Genomic DNA, 22,481 nt, shown 5'->3' on the forward strand with positions numbered 1-22,481 from the left:
TAAGCACTGTCAGTTTGATTTCTGGTTGCCATTTCCAAGGGCACATTTCCACCTGGGATGGAGGCAGAGATAGTTGCCAAGCACCACTCTTTTTCCAGAGTCTTGCCTTCCAAAGTCCTGTGTGCAAAGGGCCATTTGCAATTAGCATTGCACTTATCTTGGCATGGCATATTTGCCATTTACTGGGCTTTACAACTTTACCAAGATAAATTTAAGTGTCATTAAATTAAAGGCAAAGAAAAGACTGATGTGGAAAACATCCAGGGCTTTTTCAAACAAACCCACAACAGCCAGTAAAGACCATACGAGCCTATACTGTACTAGACTGTATATGAACCCTGTGCTCCTGAGCCCTTGTTTGCCCAAGAACTGAGACAGCACAGCACATTTTAGACCCTGTGGGGAGACACTAGAGAATTTCAGAGTTATTAGTCTCAAATGTGGTATCTACAGCTCCTGGGGAGAAAACTTCCTTCAGTTAACCTTTCTCTGTGAGGTTAACTGACCCCTGGCACAGGTTCTTGGACAGGCTGTGGAGTCGCCATCCTCTGATGTATTCAAAAGCCATCTGGACATGATCCTAAGCAGCCAGCTCTAGGTGACTGTGCTGTAGCAGGGGGGCTAAACTGGATGGTTTCCACTCCCCTTCCAGCTTCAGCCCCTCTGAGATTCTGTGAAGGACTGGACTCCATATCCTGTCAAGATGGTTCAGCTCCTTACCCTTCCAAAACAGACACACCAGTTTATACTTGGGATTTTTTCTGTTTGCCCACAGGGCTCATCGCTGCCATCCTGTCAGGTAACAATCCCCTGTTTCAGGATGGCCTGTGAAAGAAGATGGTCCAAAAAAAAAAAGCTTCAAGCAAGTGGGATTAGGCCTCAATAACAACAGATCCTCATGTGACCTATTAAGTGGTTGGGGTTTTCCCTATAGGATTCCTGATTTTAACCAGCTCAGAACATTCAGGAGCACAAATTCAGTGCTTGTGTCAGCTCTCACTTTGGCGAGCAGAGTGGTGAAATGATTGTGGTCCTTTTTTCACAGGCTGTCTGTGGTGTGATGGGTCACAGTTCACCTGTGTCTCAGTGGGGAAGGAGCAGTGCTGATGGTGACTGCCTGGGGGCTGCCTTTTCTTCTTGCACGGTGTTATTCCTGCTCACGCCCAGCTAGCCATCCCAAACTCCTCCAGGAAAGAAGAAATTTTTTTTTCTTGCAGAAATGAAATAAGAAACATATTTGTTTTTAGAAAAAGAGCAACCCGTCAGGGTCTGTATGGGCCTAAAAAAACAAACCAAAAATTTGCAAAAAACAAAACCCGACCTAAAAACTGAAAAAAGATTTTTTAAAAGAAGTTGTGGATAACGGGGAAAAAAGGCATGGTAAAAACTGGATGAAGCAACTAATTGGTATTTTTAAGGGAGCAGACGGAGAGCAGAGAACAGAGTGTACAGAAAAGCAAGAAGGCATCAAGAGCAGATGCAAAAGAACATGATTTTTTCCTATGGGACAAAATTGTGGTCTAAAAAATACAAGCATACATTTCTAGTGTTGCTTTGCAGTAGGAGCAATTGCTTTTGTTGCTTCGAATAGATTGTCTGGTGATAGAGACATCACAGAGATTATTACTGATGTTTACAAGCAGGCAGTGTGGCATGAGGCTGAGCCATGAATAATGAATGTAGTCCTTGTTAAAGGTAAAAGAGCAGAGAGTACCAGTTGTAGCACTATCTGCAGCACTTTACTTCCAAGTATAAGATAAAATTGAATTTAATCTCTGAGCAAGTATGTTCATTCTATTTCTAACTGGTTTTTGTTGTGTTTATTTTCCCCATAGCTTGCACCTTCCCTTCCATTACAAGAAGATTTTGTTTACCACTGGAAAGCAATCACCCATTACTACATAGAGACCTCAGGTAAAAGAAAAAAGCACTCTGGGTTTGTATTTTGTGGAAACTAGAATTCACAATTTTAGTGTTTTTAAAAAGTAAAGATTAAGAAATACTAAATGAATCATGTCTTTAATCAAAATACCAACAATAACCAGTAATTAAAAATATCATGTACTTCCATGTGTAAAAGTAGGCATGAAAAATGGTTTGAAGTCTTGTTTCCTGAGTACCATGTAGAGAACTGCACCTTTTTACATCTGACCCAGTTTCTGCCTTCACATACTCTATTTAATCTAAACAGACAGCTGCAGAAATGCAGTCCCTGCTGTTAACATTTTTATTGCTTTGTATCAGGGATTTTCTTTTTCTTTGCAAGATTTTAACAAAAGTAATTTTGTGGTCATAGATTTTACCAGACAGTGATGGATTCCATGTGCTCAGTATTAGTTATTTTTTCTATAATGTCTTGTCTCAGTGTATTTTGATAGCACAGACAACAAGTTTTATTAAACCTTACTCAGATGTTACACTGCTGTTCTTAAAAATAGATATTATGATGAAATATGGCTGTAGTTGCTTTTTTTAAAACTCTTTCTGAGTTTGTTTTTTTTTTTTCCCAACAATTATGCAGCATGTAAATTTTTAATTTTGGACCTAGTTATGAAACAGTTATATTTTAAAAATGAATGTTGCCGTGCTTTCCTCTAGCCTATTAGTTCTGACCTTCTGCTGGAAGAGCTGTTGAGTCTGTGTTTGTGTCTGATGATCTTGTTTATATCAATATTTACTTGTAAAACTGCAGCGTGACCCTTGGTTCCAAATACCCATCTTTTGGAACACTATGTGATGTTTCCAAAGGTGGAAATGACAGGGTGGCAGGGAAAACTGACACCTGCAGTGACGTGGTGCAGAATAAAAGCTGACCTCTCTCCCAGAGTTTCAGAAGTGTTTTGAAAAAGAAGTTTCCACTCAGTGGATATATTTCTGTCCTCCGCAGTAGGAGCAGAATTATGTGTAGGAAATTCAAGCAAAACACTCCAGGCTAACTGGAGCTTGTGGCAGAGACCAAAATCACTCTGACATGGCAGTTTCCCTCTGTGATCTTGTTGCCAGTTGCAGGCAAGTGACAAGTTATTTTTAGATTGTTGCGTAAACAGTAGTAACCATTTCCCTAGGATAGCTGTTCATGTAGAATTCTGCTGAAAAAAATAAGAGAGGAAAATCTTCATATGTGGATATGTTCTACAATATGTGAATGTTAGCTCCTACTTCCAGTGGCATAAATCCATCGCAGCTTCATGACTTTAATATAATAAAATCAATATCTTACCCTTTCCTTCATAAAGTTTGAGTGAATTCTATTTTAATGCAGAAACTACAAAAAAGAAATTTAAAAGCTTTTGGAGAATAAACAGCATAGAGTTTGAATTTTCTTTGTTGTTATCAGCAGAAAAGCCATTTATTTAGTTATCTAGTTTAAAGGAACTGATCAGCTGCAAATTAAACTGATGTTAGAGGCCATATTTGAGAATAATGTATCAAGGGTTAAAGAGGAAGTTATCAAGACCTAGTGCATACTAAACAGAAGATTGAGAGTTGTAGCTTTCTCTCCCTTTGCTTGCTGTCTGGGAGTAGAAATTTTCCTTTTTTGCCTGTGTAATTACGGCATATTTTGAATTTTGGCACTTCACCTTTTCCCTATTACAAGGTCAGATATCTGCCCAATGCATATTCCAGTGTACATGTTCAGATACAGTTCTGAAAGTTTTCTTTAAGACATGTTAAAAACCTGATCTCTATATAAGATTCTTTAAGTGTATGTCATGTTTATAAGTCTTACATTTGGAACTGAACCAAAATATGAGGGCAATTTTAAAATCATTCTTAATTTCCTATTTCTTTAATTTAGATGACAAAGCTCCTGTGACTGATACGAACATTCCCTCTCACCTGGAACAGATGTTGGATATTCTAGTTCAAGAAGAAAATGAGAGGGAATCGGGTGAAACAGGACCATGCATGGAATATTTGCTACATCACAAGATTTTGGAGACACTTTACACACTAGGAAAAGCTGATGTATGTATCTGTCAGCAGAACAGATTATCTCTTGTGTGAGCTCCTAGTTGTGATAGAGACTGAAGTTCTACAGTAGGTGGTAGTGTGGGACACTGAACTCTAGCAAAGAGCTGCTTGCTTATGTTACAAATATACCAATATATATTACCAGCATATTACAAATAACAGCCTTTTACAGGTGTGATCAGGGTGAGACAACCTCTGAGGTGCTGGCAGTGGTGGGACTCACCACTCTGATAATGCTGATGGTGAAGCTAAAAGTAGGAGAAACATTTTTCTTCAGTCTAGAGTTTTTCTGGCTACTACAAGACAGTATTATCCCTCTCTGTCCTTTGTTAAATGTTGGGGGATTCTTGGGTGAAAAGTGCTGTGTTAAATACAGATTTTTGATTAACTTTTCGGAGTGTGTTGAGCTATTGCTCAGAAAGACTTTGATATCAGAAGGCATTAATTTGAGTTGATCCCCAGCCAGCTTTCTTACCTTGGCAGTATTGTCCAATTCTACATGTCTGCTTTGTGGCACACATGAAGTTTCCTTCATGGTCTTGGTCCATCCTTGTTGCTGTCTGTCTTGGCAGAACTTCTGAGCTGAAATGTGTGGGGCTGGGTGGATCATGGCGTGAATTGGCTTGGCAGCCCTGGGGGCAGAACATTTTGTATCACAGTGCAGATGCAGTTAGGGAGGTTTATCCTCTTCCAAGGATAAATGGATCTCTCCAGGGTTTCCTTCTCAGTCAGTCTTTTACACGTTGTCATGAGTTTTTAACTGATTTTACATGAACTGTGTAAACAGTTCACAGGGTAACACAGGACAGTGGCTGTCTGAGCCTGAGATGTTCCTTGCTCTGGAAGAGCCAGAGATCTGCTACTGTACCAGCTGTTCTACAGTCAGACTAAAATACCTGCTCCAGCTGGGCCTAAAACCTCAACAATGCTGTATGAAAGATACTTGCTCAGAAACACAGCTCGTTCAGTAATCTCTACATATTGTCAAGAAACCAAGATGAAATGGTGCCATATGTGAAGCGGGTAATTAGTAGTGTGTTTCTAAGAGTTGAGAGAAGTCATTCTGTACTCATACAAATATGTCTGTACAGGCAATTCTTGTACAGCCTGTCTTTACACTTTGCCACTTGTGAGTTGATACATCTGAAGTAAACACACAGTTCAGTGCTTGCAAGATGTTGCAAAGATCTGGTGCAAAATGAATAGTTCCCTTTCACAGCAGTCAGTTAGACTTACTACATTACTGTGGATGTGCCCTGATGGTACATATCTTGCCATTTTGTTCAAAGAGTTGTTTGACAATTTGCAGTGATTAGGGATTGAAAATCTAGAGATAGTTACTTAAAAAGGGGAGCCAGGTTAGGCTGCAGGTTGCCACCTCAGCTGCATTTGGACATGCAAATGAGGGAAATTATGTGGGTTAAAATTAACAGCATTTATTAATGTGGTTGGTAAATTAGTTATTAACTAATTAGTTTTGGGGAATTTAGCTAGGAACAAAGGTACATAAAGGCTCACAAGCCATCAGATCTCCTGGAGATAGGGAAGTCCTTTCTTGTGGTGTGGTGCATTAGGGACAGTAGAACAAGGGTCTGCATGTTCCACAGATACTTGTGATTTATATTCTGCTCAGGGAAAGCAGCAGCTTTCTCTTGTCCTGGACTATCTGTGCATTTATAAACACTTTAGCTGGCTAAGGTTAATTGCTCATGACTTTAAGAAACCTTCTGTAGGTATTAAGATTTTTATAGTTTATCATTCTGTATTTGTATGTACTGACTCACTGAATTGCTGGATTTTGTGGCACAGTACCTTAATAGACATTTGACCTGTACCAAATTAATTCCGAGTTAATTTCCCCTTATCACCATAATGGTACGGAATATTTTCTGGAAGTATTGGTAGAAGTTTGCCCTAGAGCAATTAACTGAAAGTATGAATAATTTGAAAGAGAAAACAGTAATGAGATGCAACATTTTTTATTGATCTCTGTTAATATTGATAAAAGTAATATGTTAACAGATGATGACTGTAAAAATACTTTTAGTTAAATTATTGCTGTTTAATTAGCCATTCTGAGTGAAAACTTTACATCTGTATTTTTCTCCACATTTATTCTATTTTTGTTGTTGTTCATCTGGTTTTTTTCAGTGTCCTCCAGGAATGAAACAGCAGGTTCTGGCTTTTTATACAAAACTTCTTGGAAGAATACGGCAACCTCTTCTTCCCCACATAAATGTGCATAGGCCAGTGCAGGTACTTTCTAAGTAAATTGTATTTTTGCATAAGTTTCCTTTATTCTGCTGTAGCTAATGTTATCTTTAATTTTTCCATTGTCAGGTGAATTAAGGAAATTGCTTGGGTACCAGATCAGTTTGGATTTTTTAATGTGCTGATGATGAGTCTTGGACTGCCACTGCAATTCAAGTCATAGATAATAATGAAAACTTGTTCATTGCAGTCTAAATCCAAAGCTAATGTTCCAGTCAATACTCATACATAATTGTGGTGTTTATATAGAAAAATAATTCACTCTGTTATTCCTAGAAAAAGCAATAACTTTCTGTCTTAATTGTTCACTTTATATGACAGAAATTAATCAGGCTCTGTGGTGAGGTTCTGGCAACACCAACAGAAAATGAAGAAATTCAGTTTCTCTGTATAGTATGTGCAAAGCTGAAGCAGGATCCGTACCTGGTCAACTTTTTCCTTGAGGTGAGTAAATAAATTCAAAATTTTACAGGTGTATTCACTGTGTCATATACAAAATCTAGTGGAGAACTGGTGGTGTCACATTGTGCTTCATAGCTTAGTTTTCATTCCATCTGTTACTTTTTATCCTGTGATATTAGAAGTCTTGTTTGGAATTTTTTTTCTCCCAGAGACTTTATAATTCTGATTTTCACGGGAATTTCATTCAGGGCTCATAAGTATACCTGCCCAAGGTCCTTTTCCTTTGCAATGAAGTAGGGATATGAGTAGCAGTGTAAAACACTGTGTGAGGGAGACCTTGGCCTTCTCATGTTGTTTTTGTCATCCCAGCGAAGACAAAGGGACAGATTGCAGGGGGCACTGAAACCTTGCGAGCCGCTGAGTGTTCTGCAGGATTGGGCCCTTATTTGGTAGGGGCACATATGTTGGAGCTGCAGTGCCAGCTCACAATCTACAACACAACACATCTTCTGTCTGCAAGACAGCCTGTGTCTTTTCTGCCTCCTTTAACATGTGGCATTATGAAATCAGAGTGGGAGGATAAACAGTTTCTAGACTGACTTTCAGTTCCTATTTAGAAGAAGCATAAAAAATGGTTTATAAAAGTCCATTTAGAAATGCCTTTTGCTCCTACTTTGCTGTTTCCTATGGACACAGTCTCTATTAAGTACATGATACTTAGCTGAAAAATATTCCTTCAGGACTATTTTACAAGCTTTCCACAAACAAGATCTGTGACAGCAGAGACTGCTAAACTGCAAAAAGATGTTATTTTCTATCAAGTATGTGATTATCATTTGCATGTCAGTAGTAAAGAATCAATCTTGAGTTTATTTTTACCTCAGTTAAGTATTATCCTGATTGCCATTGTATCCACTGTAGTTGTACAAGCAGCAGAAATTGTATAAGGATTGAAAAGTTAATGTTTAAACATTAGAAGCACTCAGAATTAAACTTCTGCATATATTACATGCAAAATATGGTAGAATTCTAAACCAGGATTGCTTTTAGTATTATTTGTGTAAGTTGTATGGTTTAAGCCTCTTAAATAGTGCCCTTGCAATCAAACCTGAGAACCCTAGTGTTCTAGAACCACAAGTGTTTTGTCCCACTTTATTAGTGTTCCTCCCCTAAATAGCAAGACTCCAATATTACAAAACAGACATGGAGAAACAGATGATTCCAAGTTTCAAAGGGGTCTCTAGTTTCACAAAATGCTGACTGTGGAGTTTAGGCAAGCTGGCAAACATTTCTTGTAGCTCCTGTTCATAGTATTATTTTAGGTGTTGCAGCCTAAAGCATTTGTCTTCACTACTTGTGATGGCTGTTTCCAAGCAGTTATGTGGAGTGCAGAATTCTGCTCCATTAGAATAGGATATTCTGGTTATTCACATTTGGCCTCTTAGAGGTGCTGTTGTGACTTGATCACTTTCAAATGCCTGAAAGGGTAAATTTACAGAATTCTGTGTGGCAATTCTACCTCCAATTTCCAGCACTTGTAAGATGAAATGCAGATGGATCTCTCCAGAGAGTGTTTGTATCTGTTAGTTTTGCTTCCTTTGACTGTTTCCAATCAGTTTATACAGGATCTTATGAACATAAAAACTGAATGTGTTCAAACTCACTTCCTTTGTATGATTCTGTGCCAAATAGTTTGTTGATAGAAAGCTGGTTTATATTTTAAATTTACATAAATATATATACTATTGGTTAATTAGTATAGGTGAAACCTTTCACCTATATTGCTTAATCAATAAGCCTACATGGCATAACTCTATCACTTGGACAAGTTATGTCTGTTGTGGAAATAAGAACTTGAAGAACTTCATTCTACTTTTTTAAAACTTTAGGTCCCTATACTAATTTTATTTTGATATTAATGTATTCCTTTTTTTTAACTGAGTTTTCCTAGTTCTCATGCAGAGAGAAAGAATATACATTGTAATGTTTATTTATCACCTCTGCCTCAGTTATATTTTAGGGTAAACTTGCCTCATCTCATCTTATCCCATTTTAGGTGAGATACTCCTTGCAACTGATTTTTTCTGGCAAAGGGACACTTAACTCTCTCTGCTTCAATTTCTGTTCCTAAGACCTTGAAAAAGTTCTAATATAGCATCTAAATAGTTGTTTACCTTCATTTTATAAATTTCTGTTCCTAAAAAATTCTAATATAGCATCTAAATAGTTGTTTACCTTCATTTTATAAAATGAACAATAGTTTTACTGTTCACTTCTACTTGCAGTACTATGAATTATCACCTTTATATTTCTCACCACAAATTTAAGTAGATATTCTTATCAGCTGTGATATCACTTGATGTTTTTATAGAACTCTTTTTAAATCTATCAGAAGTTAGACATGGCATCATCCACCACAGATTTTAAAACTGATGTTTACAGATCACAAAAATACAAAAGGGTGGTTTTATATTATCTGCTCTTTGTTAATGCTGAATTCATGAGTACTTTGTTTAGAAAGCATTGAATATGTGTTTTATGTAACCTTTTCTATTAGGTCATTCAGGATCCTGTTTTGCACCTTTGCAGGAGGCAGGTGAGCAGCTGAGCTGCAGAATTGCATGATTAAACAATAGGAAGCTTAAATACACACAAAGATTCTGCCTGTGTGTTATTCAATGTACAAACTGCTTTGTGTCACCTGCCAGTGTAAGAATAATGAACTATGGACACATTTCTAGGGGCATTCATACATTTATATATGTTAGTTCTCTCATCACTGCTTTAGCTAAATAAACAATGGCCTTTCAAATGGCAGAAGAATCCAGACATGAAGTAATAAGCCACTGAAAGATGAAATAAGTATTTTACAGAATATTTCCCAGTTTTTTGGGGGAAAAAAAAAAAAAAAAAGCTTTTCCCTTTAACAACTCTGCCTGCAGCTTGAGTGGTGCCAGCAACAGTGTTGAGTCCAGGATTGAAGTGCTGTTCCAACCTTTATATGAAGGGTCACTGTTGTGATTCAGATATTTCTGTGTATCGATGAGGATATTGAGGATATTGATACTGAAGGACTGCAGAAGATCTTATGATGGGCATACTTGGTTCAGACAGACACCTTTTTATTGCTTTGCCAACCTTGCACTTTTCACACTGACAAGAAACCCAAAGCATATTGAAGCAGTAATTTTTCTACTGCATTCAAAGATCATCCTTATTTTATAGCATGCAGTCTGCTGCTTTTACCACTGGTTTGCTTCTCCAGGGAATTGGTTCTGTGAGTGCATCACAATGCCCAGTGCAAACTCCCCACACTGAATGCACAGGCCTTGAGCAAGTGTTCACAGCAGCTCTCCAGTTTGCTGCCTCACTGTCATGTCCTCAGTCCCTGCTGGTTTGTCTGTACTAAAATCCATTAACCCCAAATGGTTAGTCTTTTAAATTATTAATGCTTGAGATATATTTGTAATAATTTTGGTGTTATCATAGAGAAGGGAACCGTTTGGATTTATAATCTCGCTGCAGTTCTCACTTGAAAGAAATGTCTTGTGCTGCATTCTAATTTATGATTCCAATAAAGTATTCCTCACCTGCACTTATGCCAGAAGAACACTGAATTCTTGCCTTTCTGTGAGTTTCTTCCTGGTATCACACAGCACAAATTTAAATGTCTTTTTATGTGCTGGAGACAGATTTATGGGAAGACAGATGGGTTGCCTTTTGTCAGGCAAAGCAGAGATGGTTTGGAGCTTCCAGGAAGGTTCTCTGTGACCTTTTAGAGTATCCAGTGCCCAGTTCTAACTTCTCATACCTTTGTCCATTCAATCTACCCAATTTTTTCTTCTTGAGAAACACAATTTGAGAGTACTCTGCTGTCAGAAAAGGTGTTTCTTTCCCTTTACTGTTGGAGGTAAAATCTCAAAAAAATTGGAATTATTTTACTTGGGTGATTCCAACTGGAAATAATGTTTCAGACATTAGATGAATGTGAGGCCTTGACACAGAAAGGAATGTTCTATAAAAAGTGCTAAGTTCTAAAGGTGCCACACATAAGATAAATTAAAAACCTCTGTCAAATTGGGTGCAAGTGAATATGTGCCTTAGGTAGTGAAAGAAAAAGCTGCCATCCTTTTGTAAGTGGCATATTCAGCCTTGAAGCAAAATGTGTAGGGCTTAAGAGAAATTTAAGCAGATTTAAAAGTGTCCTAGGTTTATAAAACACCCACGCTCCCACAGCCCTGTACATTTTACATGGTTACTGTATCCAGCCTTGACTACTTCAAATGTTGGTGTTAAAAGAATTGCTTTTAGTAAACTTCTGCTTCAGGATGAACAGTAATTTCAGCTGTGTAATTCCAAAAAAATGCTTTGCAGAGTAAGTTAAAAGCAATGGCTCTCCAAGGATCAGCAAGTGTAATCACAGAAGACATGATAAAAGACCAAGAGTCCGTGGCAGCAGACACGGGGCAGCCTGGCCAGCCTGAGGAGACGCCCGGTGCTGCCGGAGCCGAGCACATGGAGAAGGAGGATGAGCTCCCACAGCAGGCAGAGGAGCTCTCTTTCAGTCTGGATGAACTCAATGTCACATCATCACCTGAGTCCTCCACTGCTTGTCCAAATCAAGACTATAATTTAGTGAATTCTCTACTAAACCTCACTAAAAGTCCTGTGAGTTGTTTTTTTAATTTGGTTTTTGGGGTTTTTTCCACTCTGTGTGATAAGATGAAATAGTTGGATGCTGTGTGAAGTGGGCAGAGGGAGTGAATAAACATGCTGTATTTTAGCTATTAAAAGTGATAGGTTTTGCAGGCACTTTGTGTAAATTGGTAATTTTCTTTGTAAATTCATATTAAAGTAAAAATACTTTTTAGAAAATTAATACTAGGCTTGCTGATGGTAATATAAGTGAGTTTTTTAAGAAACTTGTATAGGATGCTGTATGTTTCACAGAAAAACTACACAGGATAATCAGAAGGTTAATATATCACAAGAGAGTGTTTTTAAAACTACTTTGAATTGTTCTGACTTAACCAAAGCTACTCTCTTTGTAATGCCACTGAGCTATCTCTAGGAGTGTGTTTTCTTTTAAAAAAGCCTGTTTTATGTTTTACCCAGCTCAGTCCTCAAATTCAGACTTAGATTCTTTCAGAAAATTTAGAAGAGGTTTGGGTAAGCCTGTAATTGCTGCAGCAGTGCTGAGAGCAGAGAACCAAGTCTACCACAGTACCTCATTATTGTTACATTAGTAGTTTACAGAATTGTGTATCTTGGTCTCAAGCTGACCTACAGCTCTAGCTCTGTCAGCTGGAAGGTTGCAGCTGGCATTCTTGAATTTTACACAAAATCAGGTGAGAATCTTTATTTTGTAGCATCCAAATTCACTGGAGATAATGACTGAGAATGCAACAAAAATAAATGTATTCAGTCGCTGTGGGGAATGGAGAGGTTTTGTGTGGAAGGTGTTTGCTTCTTGATTTCCAGTGGCCTTCATTCACCCTCTGATTAATTCTTCCATGCTCTTCTGCCAGGACGGCCGGATAGCAGTGAAGGCCTGTGAAGGTCTGATGCTTTTGGTGAGTTTGCCAGAACCAGCAGCTGCCAAGTGCCTGACTCAAAGCACTTGTTTATGTGAATTGTTGACAGACAGGCTGGCCACCCTCTACAAAGCCTTGCCTCAGTCACTGGATCCCTTAGACATTGAAACAGTGGAGGCAATTAACTGGGGGTAAGAATTTTATTTTTGTATTTAATACTCAAAGTGACTTTTCACCTTTCCCTAAAACTAATTTGATAGGTGGATAATGTGTATAAAATATTCTTCCACACACAGGCTGAAGCCTCAAGGGCAGAGCTGAGATAGAGCTGTAGCACAGTGGTGCACTTTGGGTGTCCAGAGTACCTGAGGTTTCTGACGTGGGGCCAGGTCTGCCCTGGCAGACATTCCTCAGGGGGGCAAGTTTTTCCACTGGGTTACATCAGCAGTTTCTAGTGATGTCACTGTAGTATTCTCATGCAGATATCAAGGATTTAGGGAGCATAAACTTCTCACTGTACACAGTGGGCATGTAAGCTGCTGTGAGGGGCAGGAAGGGTCTATTTGTTAACAACAGACTGTTGTTGCAAAATTTTTGCAGAAAAAAGAAGAAGGAAAGAGTTGCTGCATAAGTCATCAGCATGAAGCAAAAGATACATGCCTGTTATCCTAACTGTAATTTAGATTCTTAAAACATTAATCTTCCCCACTCTGCCTTCATTATTATGAATTACTCCTGATCTGTTAGTACTGAGACAAAAGTAGGTATTTGCAAAATGCCTAACAAAATTTCTTGGTGGTTGGAGTTTGAAATTAGAGGGGGAAAACCCACAACTTTAAAAGGTGGGATAAATAAACAGTGTAGTTTTTTATCAGAGAAAGTGGTGCATTTGTTATTCCTTACAGCCCTTAAATTGAGATAGATGTTTCTTTCCAAAAGATACACTCTAGTTCAGGTATACACTGTGTGGTTTCGGTTGACTTGCCTGAGGTCACTTACAGAGTAGAGGAGACCAATTGCCTTCATTTTATGGTTCTGTGACTGCAGGAGTTACTGATTCATTTTCTGTAGTCTGTGTATTCTGGGAGAGCAGACTTGGTGATCAGTTTTCCCTTCTGACTCCAGAAACACTTAACCAGTGTTCCTGTGCTGCACATTCTGTGTTTCCTTTAGCATACACTGAGTACCTGTGTTGTGATGGCACTGCCACATCCATAGAGTCCAGCAGAAAAGCTTTTTTAATGTTCCCTTCATTACAAGTAGGTTGTTAATTATTCTGTTAGGTTCAATAAGAATGGAGTCCAAGATTCTTCAACTACTTGTAGACTAAATAAATTTCTTTTCTCTGTGTGCTCTAGTTTGGATTCCTACAGCCACAAAGAAGATGCATCTGCTTTTCCAGGGAAAAGAGCATTGATTTCATTTCTTTCTTGGTTTGACTACTGTGATCAACTCATCAAAGAAGCACAAAAGGTTTGAAATGTGTTCTGATGATACAAATATATTTAGGAAATAAGCAGTTCCAGTTGTTTCCTAGCTTCTGAGTTTGAGACACACCATTTTGTACTTTTGTTTCAGACGACTGCTGTTGCTATGGCAAAAGCTGTGCGGGAACGATTCTTCATTGATGTTATGGAACCTCAGCTGATGCAAACGTGAGTAGCATCCTACAAGACACAGCAGAACAGAATCTGAATCAAGCTGATTTTTGGGGAGCGGAAATCCTCTCCCTATCTGATATGAAAATGTTTCATTCAGTTCAGAGATTGGAATCCTCACATCAACTGCACTGTTGCACCGCATTGTTCGTCAGGTGACTTCGGATGTGCTGCTGCAGGAGCTGGTGTATTTTATCCTTGGAGAGCACAGGGAGCCAGAAACCCTGACAGACATCAACAGGCACCCATTGCGGCACAGGCTGATCGAGCACTGTGATCACATTTCTGATGAGGTGAGGCCTGGTCTGACACAGGAATGTCTGCTGGCCAGTTCTGGAGTGTGGAGAGGCTGTAAACACATTGTTGTGAGGAGTTCTCACGTTTGTGTCCGGTAACATTTTTTTCCAAGAAAGGGAATTCTGGGTCCTGGCCCTACAAATTCCCTTTAGAAAATGAAGTCAAGCTGTTTTCTCCACCTAGCAATATTTCTTTTTTTTTCTGCTAGATTTTTTTGGTGAATTTGTGTGCCCACTCTGTGTATCCAGTTAGACTTGCTTGTCTGGAAGATAAAGTGAACCAAGTTTTTGTAATTTCATTTTAATTTGTTGCTGTTATTTTCCATGTTGTGTCAATTCTGTCTTATTATCATATGAGATAGATAAAAACTTGGAGTTTATATGAACTAAGTGTGGCTGGAGGATATATGCAATGCCAGTTAAAAGATGATGTGATAACTTTAAGCTCTTTGCATACACTAAGCATCATTACAACAATTTACTTCAGTAAAATCCCTCCTCAGAAGCTGCTTGCTTCATTTTTTCCATGAAACAACCTCAGCCCTCTACTTTTTCAAATAAAAAACAAGGTTGCCTGAAATACAAATCTGTGCTTTCTCATACCCAGTTTTTCAGTATGCCTACCTTCTTACCCTGTCAGAATGAGTTATCTCTGTAAATCAGTTATCTTTGCAAAGCTAAGCACTCTCAAGCAGTCTTGAAAAATTGTCTTTGTATTGCTTAAAGTTCATGTTCCTTTAAAAGCCTACATAACATCTCCATGTAAAATTCTTAACCTATAGATCTTGTCACAATATCCCAGTATTACTTTCTTTTTTTCTGGGTATTTATTACTAACTTTAGGTCCTGTTGTGAGTCTCATTTGCACAATGATAATCATCTTCCAGCATGGATCTAACTGTAGAACAGAAAGCTAAATTCTGAGTTCTCTGCATGTTCTTTGCATTGTTATTCTGACAGATTTCAGAACAGGTTATTTTACAGGAAAAAAAAAAAAGCATTCCCATAGTGATTTTCAAATGTATGTGTACTCTTCATCCATGTTTATACCACATGTAGCATCATAATTTCCATAATTTTTTTCCTTCCATAATGTCAATAAGTGATTGAAGTTTTCTAGGATGGACAAAGCAGATAAAAGGCAAAAAGCACAGGGCAGCAGTGCATCAGTTTATTGAGTTTTTACTCTTTCTGTTGCAGATCAGCATAATGACTTTACGAATGTTTGAGCACCTTTTGCAAAAACCCAATGAGCACATTCTTTATAATTTGGTTCTGAGAAATTTGGAAGAAAGAAACTACATGGAATACAAGCCTCCCTGTCAAGAAGATAAAGATGTGGTAGAGAATGGACAAATTGCTGGAGCAGTGTAAGTTTCATTTTTAAGAGTTTTCACAAGTAACTTGGATCCTTATTTTTAGAACAAAACTTGTTTTTTTCCACTAATTGAAAAAAAAGTGAGCCTGGAGAGCACTTGAGTGCTCAATGTATTAATCCATATCCGTAAAGTGATGCAGAAATTCCTACATCAGCAACTTATGGAAACTCTTAGAACAGGAACAGAAAATCTAAAATTACCACAAGCCTCTTTACAGAACAATAGACACTCAGAGGTCTTCGTGTCTCAATTTATTTATGCATCTACCAAGTTTAAATCTATGCATATTTTATTGCAATCAGTGAGAATGTTCTTGCAGTCAATAACTTCAGTGTTTTGCTTACATTTATGTTCCTAGTAATTTTTGATGGAAGAACATTTCTGAGGCACTACATTAAATAAATAAATACAATACTGAGTCACTACATTAAATAAATAAATACAATACTGAGTCACTACATAAAATGTATTTGCTGGGTAACTCTTATAACTCAGTGTTTTAGTGAATGAGGGGTAAGGACTGGCCAAACAAACCATTTTAGTCATCTAGAATAATTTAAATATGTCCTGGAGTAGAACTCTCTCATGTGAAGAATGTGGCTAAGAAGTTTTAAGTTACTTGATGCAGTAATTTTGTCCAAGTCAAAAATGTCTCATCTGTTGTTCACATTGTTGGGTATTTGCAAAGGTTGGTATTTCTGCATATTAATTGAATTATGTAATACATTGTGGATATTGTTCTGGAAAACATCCTCATTGTTCGGAGAGGAAAAACTGCCTGCCTTGTGACCCAGAGATTTTGCTGCCTTCCATAACATTCTGTGGATGATTATGTTTTTCTCTGATATAATTTCACAGAGATCTGGAGGAAGATCCATTATTTACTGATCTGTCTCCAGATAACACATTGTCAGCTCAGGAGTGGCTCAGTGCTTCTCCACCTGTCAGTCCAGAACATCCAAAAAATGATGGGAAGACTGAAGTTCATAAAATTGTAAATAGGTGAGTTGAAACAAAGACTTGAGGAAATGTCTGAATGTGTGGGTGTCTGCACACACTGTGCAAATTAAATGTGTACTCTGTAATGGATGTTATTCTGTGCCAGCTGGGAAAATGACTCCACAGAAGGAAATTGTGGCATTTTATCAGAAAGCTACTTCTAAAAGATTACAGCTTGCATTAATTCAACATAAATGAGAAAAACAGAAGAACTTTGCAGCTAATGGTTGAATACTCAGAATTCACAATTATAAAAGTTGCTTTTTGCAGAAATATTTGCTGTACTTAAAATGCTGTTACAGGACTTGACCTTCCTGAACAAGTCTGGGGAGTCTTACCATAAACCTTTCAGGGGAAAAAAACCCCTCAAACTTCCTTAGAACTTCAAAGTTCCATAAACACATACATAAAAGGAAATAATTGCCATGCTAGAGATAGCCTTCTGTTCCCTGAAAGTCAGAGGGCACCTGTGTCACCTGTGGCATACCTCAGTGCCTGTCAGACTCACTGCAAATTGGATATCACAAAGAGGACAAGCTCTGCTCTAAGCAACTTAGTGATGGTAATTCTCTTAGGAACTAATATTAGGACAAGGGCTGTTTGCTCTGTCAGTACTTGGTAGCAGAGCAGCACTGGTGTGTCAGTGCTGACCTATCTGCCTGCCCAGAAATAATCAAAGGTGTTAGCCAAAGGAAGCAAAGAGCCCAGGGACAGCCAGGACACAGTGACATCATCACTTCTTGCCCTCTTTCCCCCAGAATTGCTATTTATAGTTTATGGTGGACATGGTTTGGAGCAAAGACACAAAGAACATTTCCCTGAATTCACCTCATGTAACCTGCATCAGGGAGTAGAAATGTTTTCTGCTTTGCAGTGTCCTGCAAATTTGTATTTTTTGAGATAAGATGAACTCCACATGACAAGTCAGCTACTACATATTTCTGCATATAAATTCTACAGGAGTGTCCAGCAGTTCTTGGGGTATAATGAAGGCTGAAATTTGGAATCAGGGTCCAAAGACTGGGTTTTATTTTCTCTCCCAAAATTTCAATGGGTTTATTTTTTTTTTTTTAATGTAAATAATATTATTCAGAATGTCCTGATGTATTTTACATCAGACATTGGTGAAGTAATAAGGACAGAGTATTTAACTACACAACTCTTAAAGGCAATTATAGTTGTAACAGGGACATTTATATGTAATACTCCTGATGTGTCTTAGATGTTCATTTTTTGCCACATCAGACTGGTAAATGAAACTACCTATGAAGTAGTTTAAGAAAAATTTTGACTGTAATTCTTCTTTTGACTCATTTATTCCCAAGTATATTATTTTTTAGTTCTAGTAACATGGAGTCTGACCTTTAGCAAATACTTGGCGTATTTATGAATGTTCCCTTTAATCTCCATTCTGTCTGCTGATTCTCAGAGAATGCTTCCACTGATGACTTTACCTCTCATGCCAGATACAAAACTTATGAAGTATATACCTTGTTATGACCTATAGTAGTTGGAATAGGTAGGCTTAAATAGATGTTGTGTTCTCTCTTCTTCACATAAAGTTATGGTAGAGTGTGTGGATTAATTGGCCAGACAATTCAGCATTGTGTGTACACTGCTGCAGATGATGAGAAAGTATTGATCTGGTGCTCTGTGGAATATAGTCATTAATGTGCTTTTGTTCTCTTCAGTTTTCTCTGTCTTGTACCTGATGAAGCAAAGTCATCATACCATGTGGAGGGTACAGGTTATGATACTTACCTCAGAGATGCCCACAGACAAGTAAGTCAGTGAACTCTTCCTTACTCCTTGAGAATTTGAAATGCTGGTGAGACTATACAAATGGTTCTGTAAATAGTCCTATTAAATGCATCTGTTGGTAATGGAAGATGGGAAAATTCAATTTTCATTTTTAATGAAAACTTACCTTTGGAGATCTTTTGATGATGAATTCACCTTATATTGCACTAGTGGGAATAATGGATGACATTAAATGCATTAATATTCATATAACAAATACAGCAAGAGAAAACCTGAACTGCAGAGAGATTCTTAATTTGCTTCTGCATTTATCTGCATTCTCTTGGAGAATTGCCTGCCAAGCTGTTTGAAAGAACTAAAGAGAAATTAAAATGCTGCATAGGAGTTATGCAATCTGGGACTTTGCAAATAAAGGCTCATCTCAGGGAAGGCACAGCCTAAGGCATTCAGGTTTGAAGTTGGGAGGTGGGGTAGGCAGGGAAAGCTTTATGATTTACTGTTTAGAAATAAATGCAAGTTTTGCTTTTACAAACATAGTTTCGTTGGTAAGAGGAGAGTCACTGTTTGCAGCTTTCTTATTGAAACCTTATGAATCTTCTTAAATAGAAAAATTTATGCAAAGGAACAGAGTAACTGAGAGCTATATTTAGTAGGTAATTCAAAAATTCCATAACCTTGGAATTATGTTATCAGCTGCTAAAGATAGGACATTTGAATTTCTGTATTTATATTCCTTCATTTGTAGTCTCTCCTGAAAAGAAAGGGAATAGAAAGTAGAGAATAAGGAAACAAAGGTTGATGTAAAATTCCCCTATGTTGTATTCTTGGATGCCAGAAACTACTTATCATCTTTGTCTTTCATTCATGTCTTGGGAAAAAGAGTGTACTGGGAGTTATTAGAGAGCAGAATTGGTTTCTGTCACTTTCTGACGATGATATGGCTGCTGTTAAAATATTTCCCCCCCTAAGAGTAGCCCTGCCTGTTGCTGTTATTACATCCAAATAGCTGTTCTGCTTCCTTATTGCTATTCCTGGAATCCTGCAGTAGTAGGTAAGCTACAATCAATGCAGAATTTTTGAGTCTGTTTTCCGATTCTTTTACTTCCATTTTTTCCTGTGTTCTTTATTTTCTCTGTTTCAACTTGTGCACCTTTCAAGGTGTAATTCCTTGTAAGTGAGGCATCAGGCAGTACAAAGCAAATATGGGGCAAGGTAGAGAAAGACTGCCAGTAGTGTTAGGAAACAAAGAGAGGGAAGAGGAAGCCCTGAAATACTTACAGTTTGTATGTTCTGCATGTACACGTGCCTTTCCTGTCCTGGGAATTAGGGAGCTGAATGGTTTCGATAGCAAGATCAGCTACACATAATGCAGTAGAAGTGTGGAAATCTACCCTCAAGAAGATGGTTAAGAATGCAATCCCTGCTTCAAAAGAACTCTGATTAGGTTGTGTATTGTTGGTGTTGCTTTGTGTTTTGGCCCCAGCTGGTTTTTGGGAGCTCTGTTCTCCACTCACTGCTTCTCAAACTACTCTAGTGGCAGGAATATCCCCAGGAAGATGAGGTGCCTGCTGATAGTGGTTTTACTGATAGTGTTTACTTTAGAATGACTGATCTTTTAGAGCTTAGATGTATCATTTAGCATCAATCTATCATTAGATTATGGTTTTAAGGTGCATGGACTATCAAAGGAAATGAAACGGTTTCCATGGAAATTGAAGTGTGTTTTTCTCACTGCTTTTTTGTAGTTCCGGGATTATTGTGTCATTTGCTTACGGTGGGAGTGGCCTGGATCTCCCAGATCTTTGGAAAAGTGCAATTTAGAAGCGTCATTTTTTGAAGGACACTTCTTGAAAGTTCTGTTTGAAAGAATGGGGAGGATTCTTGATCAGGTAAGAAAAAACAAGTCAAGAATTCCATTTCTGATACTTTCATCACTTTTAAAGAGCTGATCACCATCAGGTCCTGTGAATTCCCATCACTCTCTATTATAGTGCCATATTATTGTGTAATGTGCCATTTCCTGGTCATAAGCCTGACAAGAGCCATTTGCACATACAAATGCACAGAGAACATGTGCAGGAAGCCAGGAGTCGCCTCTGGGTCAGCTCTGTGAGTGTTCATGGGAACACTGATATGAATCTGTGATACCAGAAAGCTGTGCAGAGGTGTTAGCTCTCACTAACCTCATTTCTGACAGAAGATAGCTCAGGCACACAAGTGAAGTAACTTGTTTCAAAGACCTCATGTACTAGACACTACCTTCTTCCTCCTGCTATTGCAGTTCTACAGCAGTAGAACTGACTGTGCCCTAAGATTTTTTTTTTTTAATTTCCTGAACTACAAAATTTCCTGGGTTTAATCTTTTTAGCTACAGGGAATTTTTTTAGACTTTATCTGATATGGGGCCATTTAACTGAGTCTGCTGACATATGGACAGAAATAAAAGCTCTGTGTGAAGAAGCGGCTTTCTTTAATGCTCTCAATTAGTTGGAATCACAACAGCAATCTGTCAGAACAATGCAGCACGTGTTACTCCTTTGTTTCCTTCTCCTCTTGTGAACACCAGATAATGCTCATACCTTCAAAGCTTCCTAATGAATTGGCTGACTCAAGCACCTCTAAAGACCTTCTCCTACAGTTCAGCTAGTAGGCAGTGAATAGATTTATGGAAGAAATTTTTGTCTCTCTCTGCATAGTAACTCTGCAATAATAACTCAAAATGTAGTGATCTCTTTTACCTGTAACATCTGTGGTCCAGGGGCTGAAAGCTTCATTTGTTAGGAGATTGGGATGAATCTATTGCTGGAGTGCCAAGTACAGAAATAACTGCCACTGACTGGAAGAAATAAGTGCTTTCATTTCCAAAGATTTATGAGGCAACTTTGCAAGGCAGTAGTGTGTGGTAACAAATTCAAGAATAAGATACCTAAATATTACTTATGTGGGCACATGTAGTCAGTGGAAATTCTGTCAGAGCAGCCCCAGTAGTCCCTGGGGCTCTTGGGCTGAAAGGCAAGTAGGTGTTTCTTTCAGAGCAAAGTGAATCACTCAGCTTCCTCAACTCTGTGGACTGAAAGCTCCACTCAGGTGCCTGAGCTCAACTATCTGTTGCCATTTTTGTGGTGTCCAAGATACTCCCAGAAGTTTGTGGTTACAACACAGATCTGGCAGGATCCACCCTCTGTGGAACCATCGAGAGACCAGCAGATACTTGGGAGCATCTGAGATAGCAGGAGATGTTTGTGTGTGGGCAGGTGTATGAAGTGTCAGATCTCTGGTGAGTCAGCTAATGAGAGCTTAGACATGTAGACATGGCTAAATGTATCTGTCTTAATCTGAGGCTGAATTCATCCAAATCTCTAAGATCTGAAAAGGGGAAGAATCTATTCTCTTATTCTTCAGCGCGATGCTAAATTGAAAGCATAAAGATGAGAATTTGAGGTCATTGAATCCTCTTCCAGGTGTGATGATGCCAATATGCAGTCAGAGATTAAATGAGGGCCCTGTAATCCACTGAGATCAACAAGATTGATTGACACAGAGATGTACCAAAGGAATGTCTGTCCTTCTCTTGTCAATTTAAGTCTGTTGTGCCATTGAAAAAATGAAAGGAGGTTCTACTAGTTTGCAAATTCTGGGCTGAATTAAAATGTCAGCTTGTTTTCACTGAGATGACAAAACCAAAGACAAAGGAAAAGTTTTGAAACATAAATAAGCCATGGTGAAAATTCTTGCTTTTATGGAAATAAGTTTCTTACTAGAATGGTCAAATCCTTTAAGCTAAGCACCTTTTATTTCCTGGAAATTTAGGTACTGTTTTATTCCGTATGACTGATAAGCATTTTCCAGCATCTGACAGTGTTGCCTCTCCCATTTGATTGATTTGGGGAAGGGAGGTAGACAAGAAGATCAGAATTTCCTGCTGCTTTCCCAGCCCAGGACTGGTCCCATCTCCCATAGGTTGCTGCCACAAGATGGCCAGGCCTTCTGCAGTGGTTCTTCCCCAGAAAAAAATAATGTAGAAGAGAAATAACGTATTAGCTGTAAACATGGATTGGTCTCTGGCAATTTCCTGAGCTCATATACTTTACATGTTCCCAGGAGAAGCAAGCAGATGTTTAATCTAGGCTGATTCTGTGCTATTTCTTTAGCTGAAGAAATGTTTTACAGGAAGAGGACTTGCCCTGCAATAAACAAGTGTGCAAA

The 22,481-nt window shown here is 38.3% G+C and overlaps 1 protein-coding gene across 5 annotated transcripts in view; it reads left to right on the forward strand.

The window, feature by feature from the left end:
- The window catches only part of FHIP2A (FHF complex subunit HOOK interacting protein 2A), a 34,027-nt gene that overhangs the window by 6,166 nt on the left and 5,380 nt on the right, over positions 1-22,481 (forward strand). For 3 of the 5 annotated variants that reach the window (XM_041415838.1, XM_041415841.1, XM_041415842.1), the window contains exons 2-15: positions 1,836-1,914; positions 3,800-3,969; positions 6,127-6,231; positions 6,568-6,690; positions 9,206-9,244; positions 11,023-11,316; positions 12,177-12,373; positions 13,541-13,655; positions 13,761-13,837; positions 13,941-14,133; positions 15,337-15,506; positions 16,374-16,517; positions 18,206-18,296; positions 20,021-20,164. In XM_041415838.1, coding sequence (XP_041271772.1) covers positions 1,836-1,914; positions 3,800-3,969; positions 6,127-6,231; positions 6,568-6,690; positions 9,206-9,244; positions 11,023-11,316; positions 12,177-12,373; positions 13,541-13,655; positions 13,761-13,837; positions 13,941-14,133; positions 15,337-15,506; positions 16,374-16,517; positions 18,206-18,296; positions 20,021-20,164 — 1,941 coding nt within the window. Of the gene's footprint in view, positions 1-9; positions 1,696-1,835; positions 1,915-3,799; positions 3,970-6,126; positions 6,232-6,567; positions 6,691-9,205; positions 9,245-11,022; positions 11,317-12,176; positions 12,374-13,540; positions 13,656-13,760; positions 13,838-13,940; positions 14,134-15,336; positions 15,507-16,373; positions 16,518-18,205; positions 18,297-20,020; positions 20,165-22,481 lie in introns of those variants that run through there. The other 2 variants (XM_041415843.1, XM_041415839.1) reach the window with 2 other exon arrangements.

Source organism: Onychostruthus taczanowskii, unplaced genomic scaffold (genome assembly GCF_017590055.1).
Source record: "Onychostruthus taczanowskii isolate IOZ18803 unplaced genomic scaffold, ASM1759005v1 scaffold5, whole genome shotgun sequence".
Taxonomy (NCBI): domain Eukaryota; kingdom Metazoa; phylum Chordata; class Aves; order Passeriformes; family Passeridae; genus Onychostruthus; species Onychostruthus taczanowskii.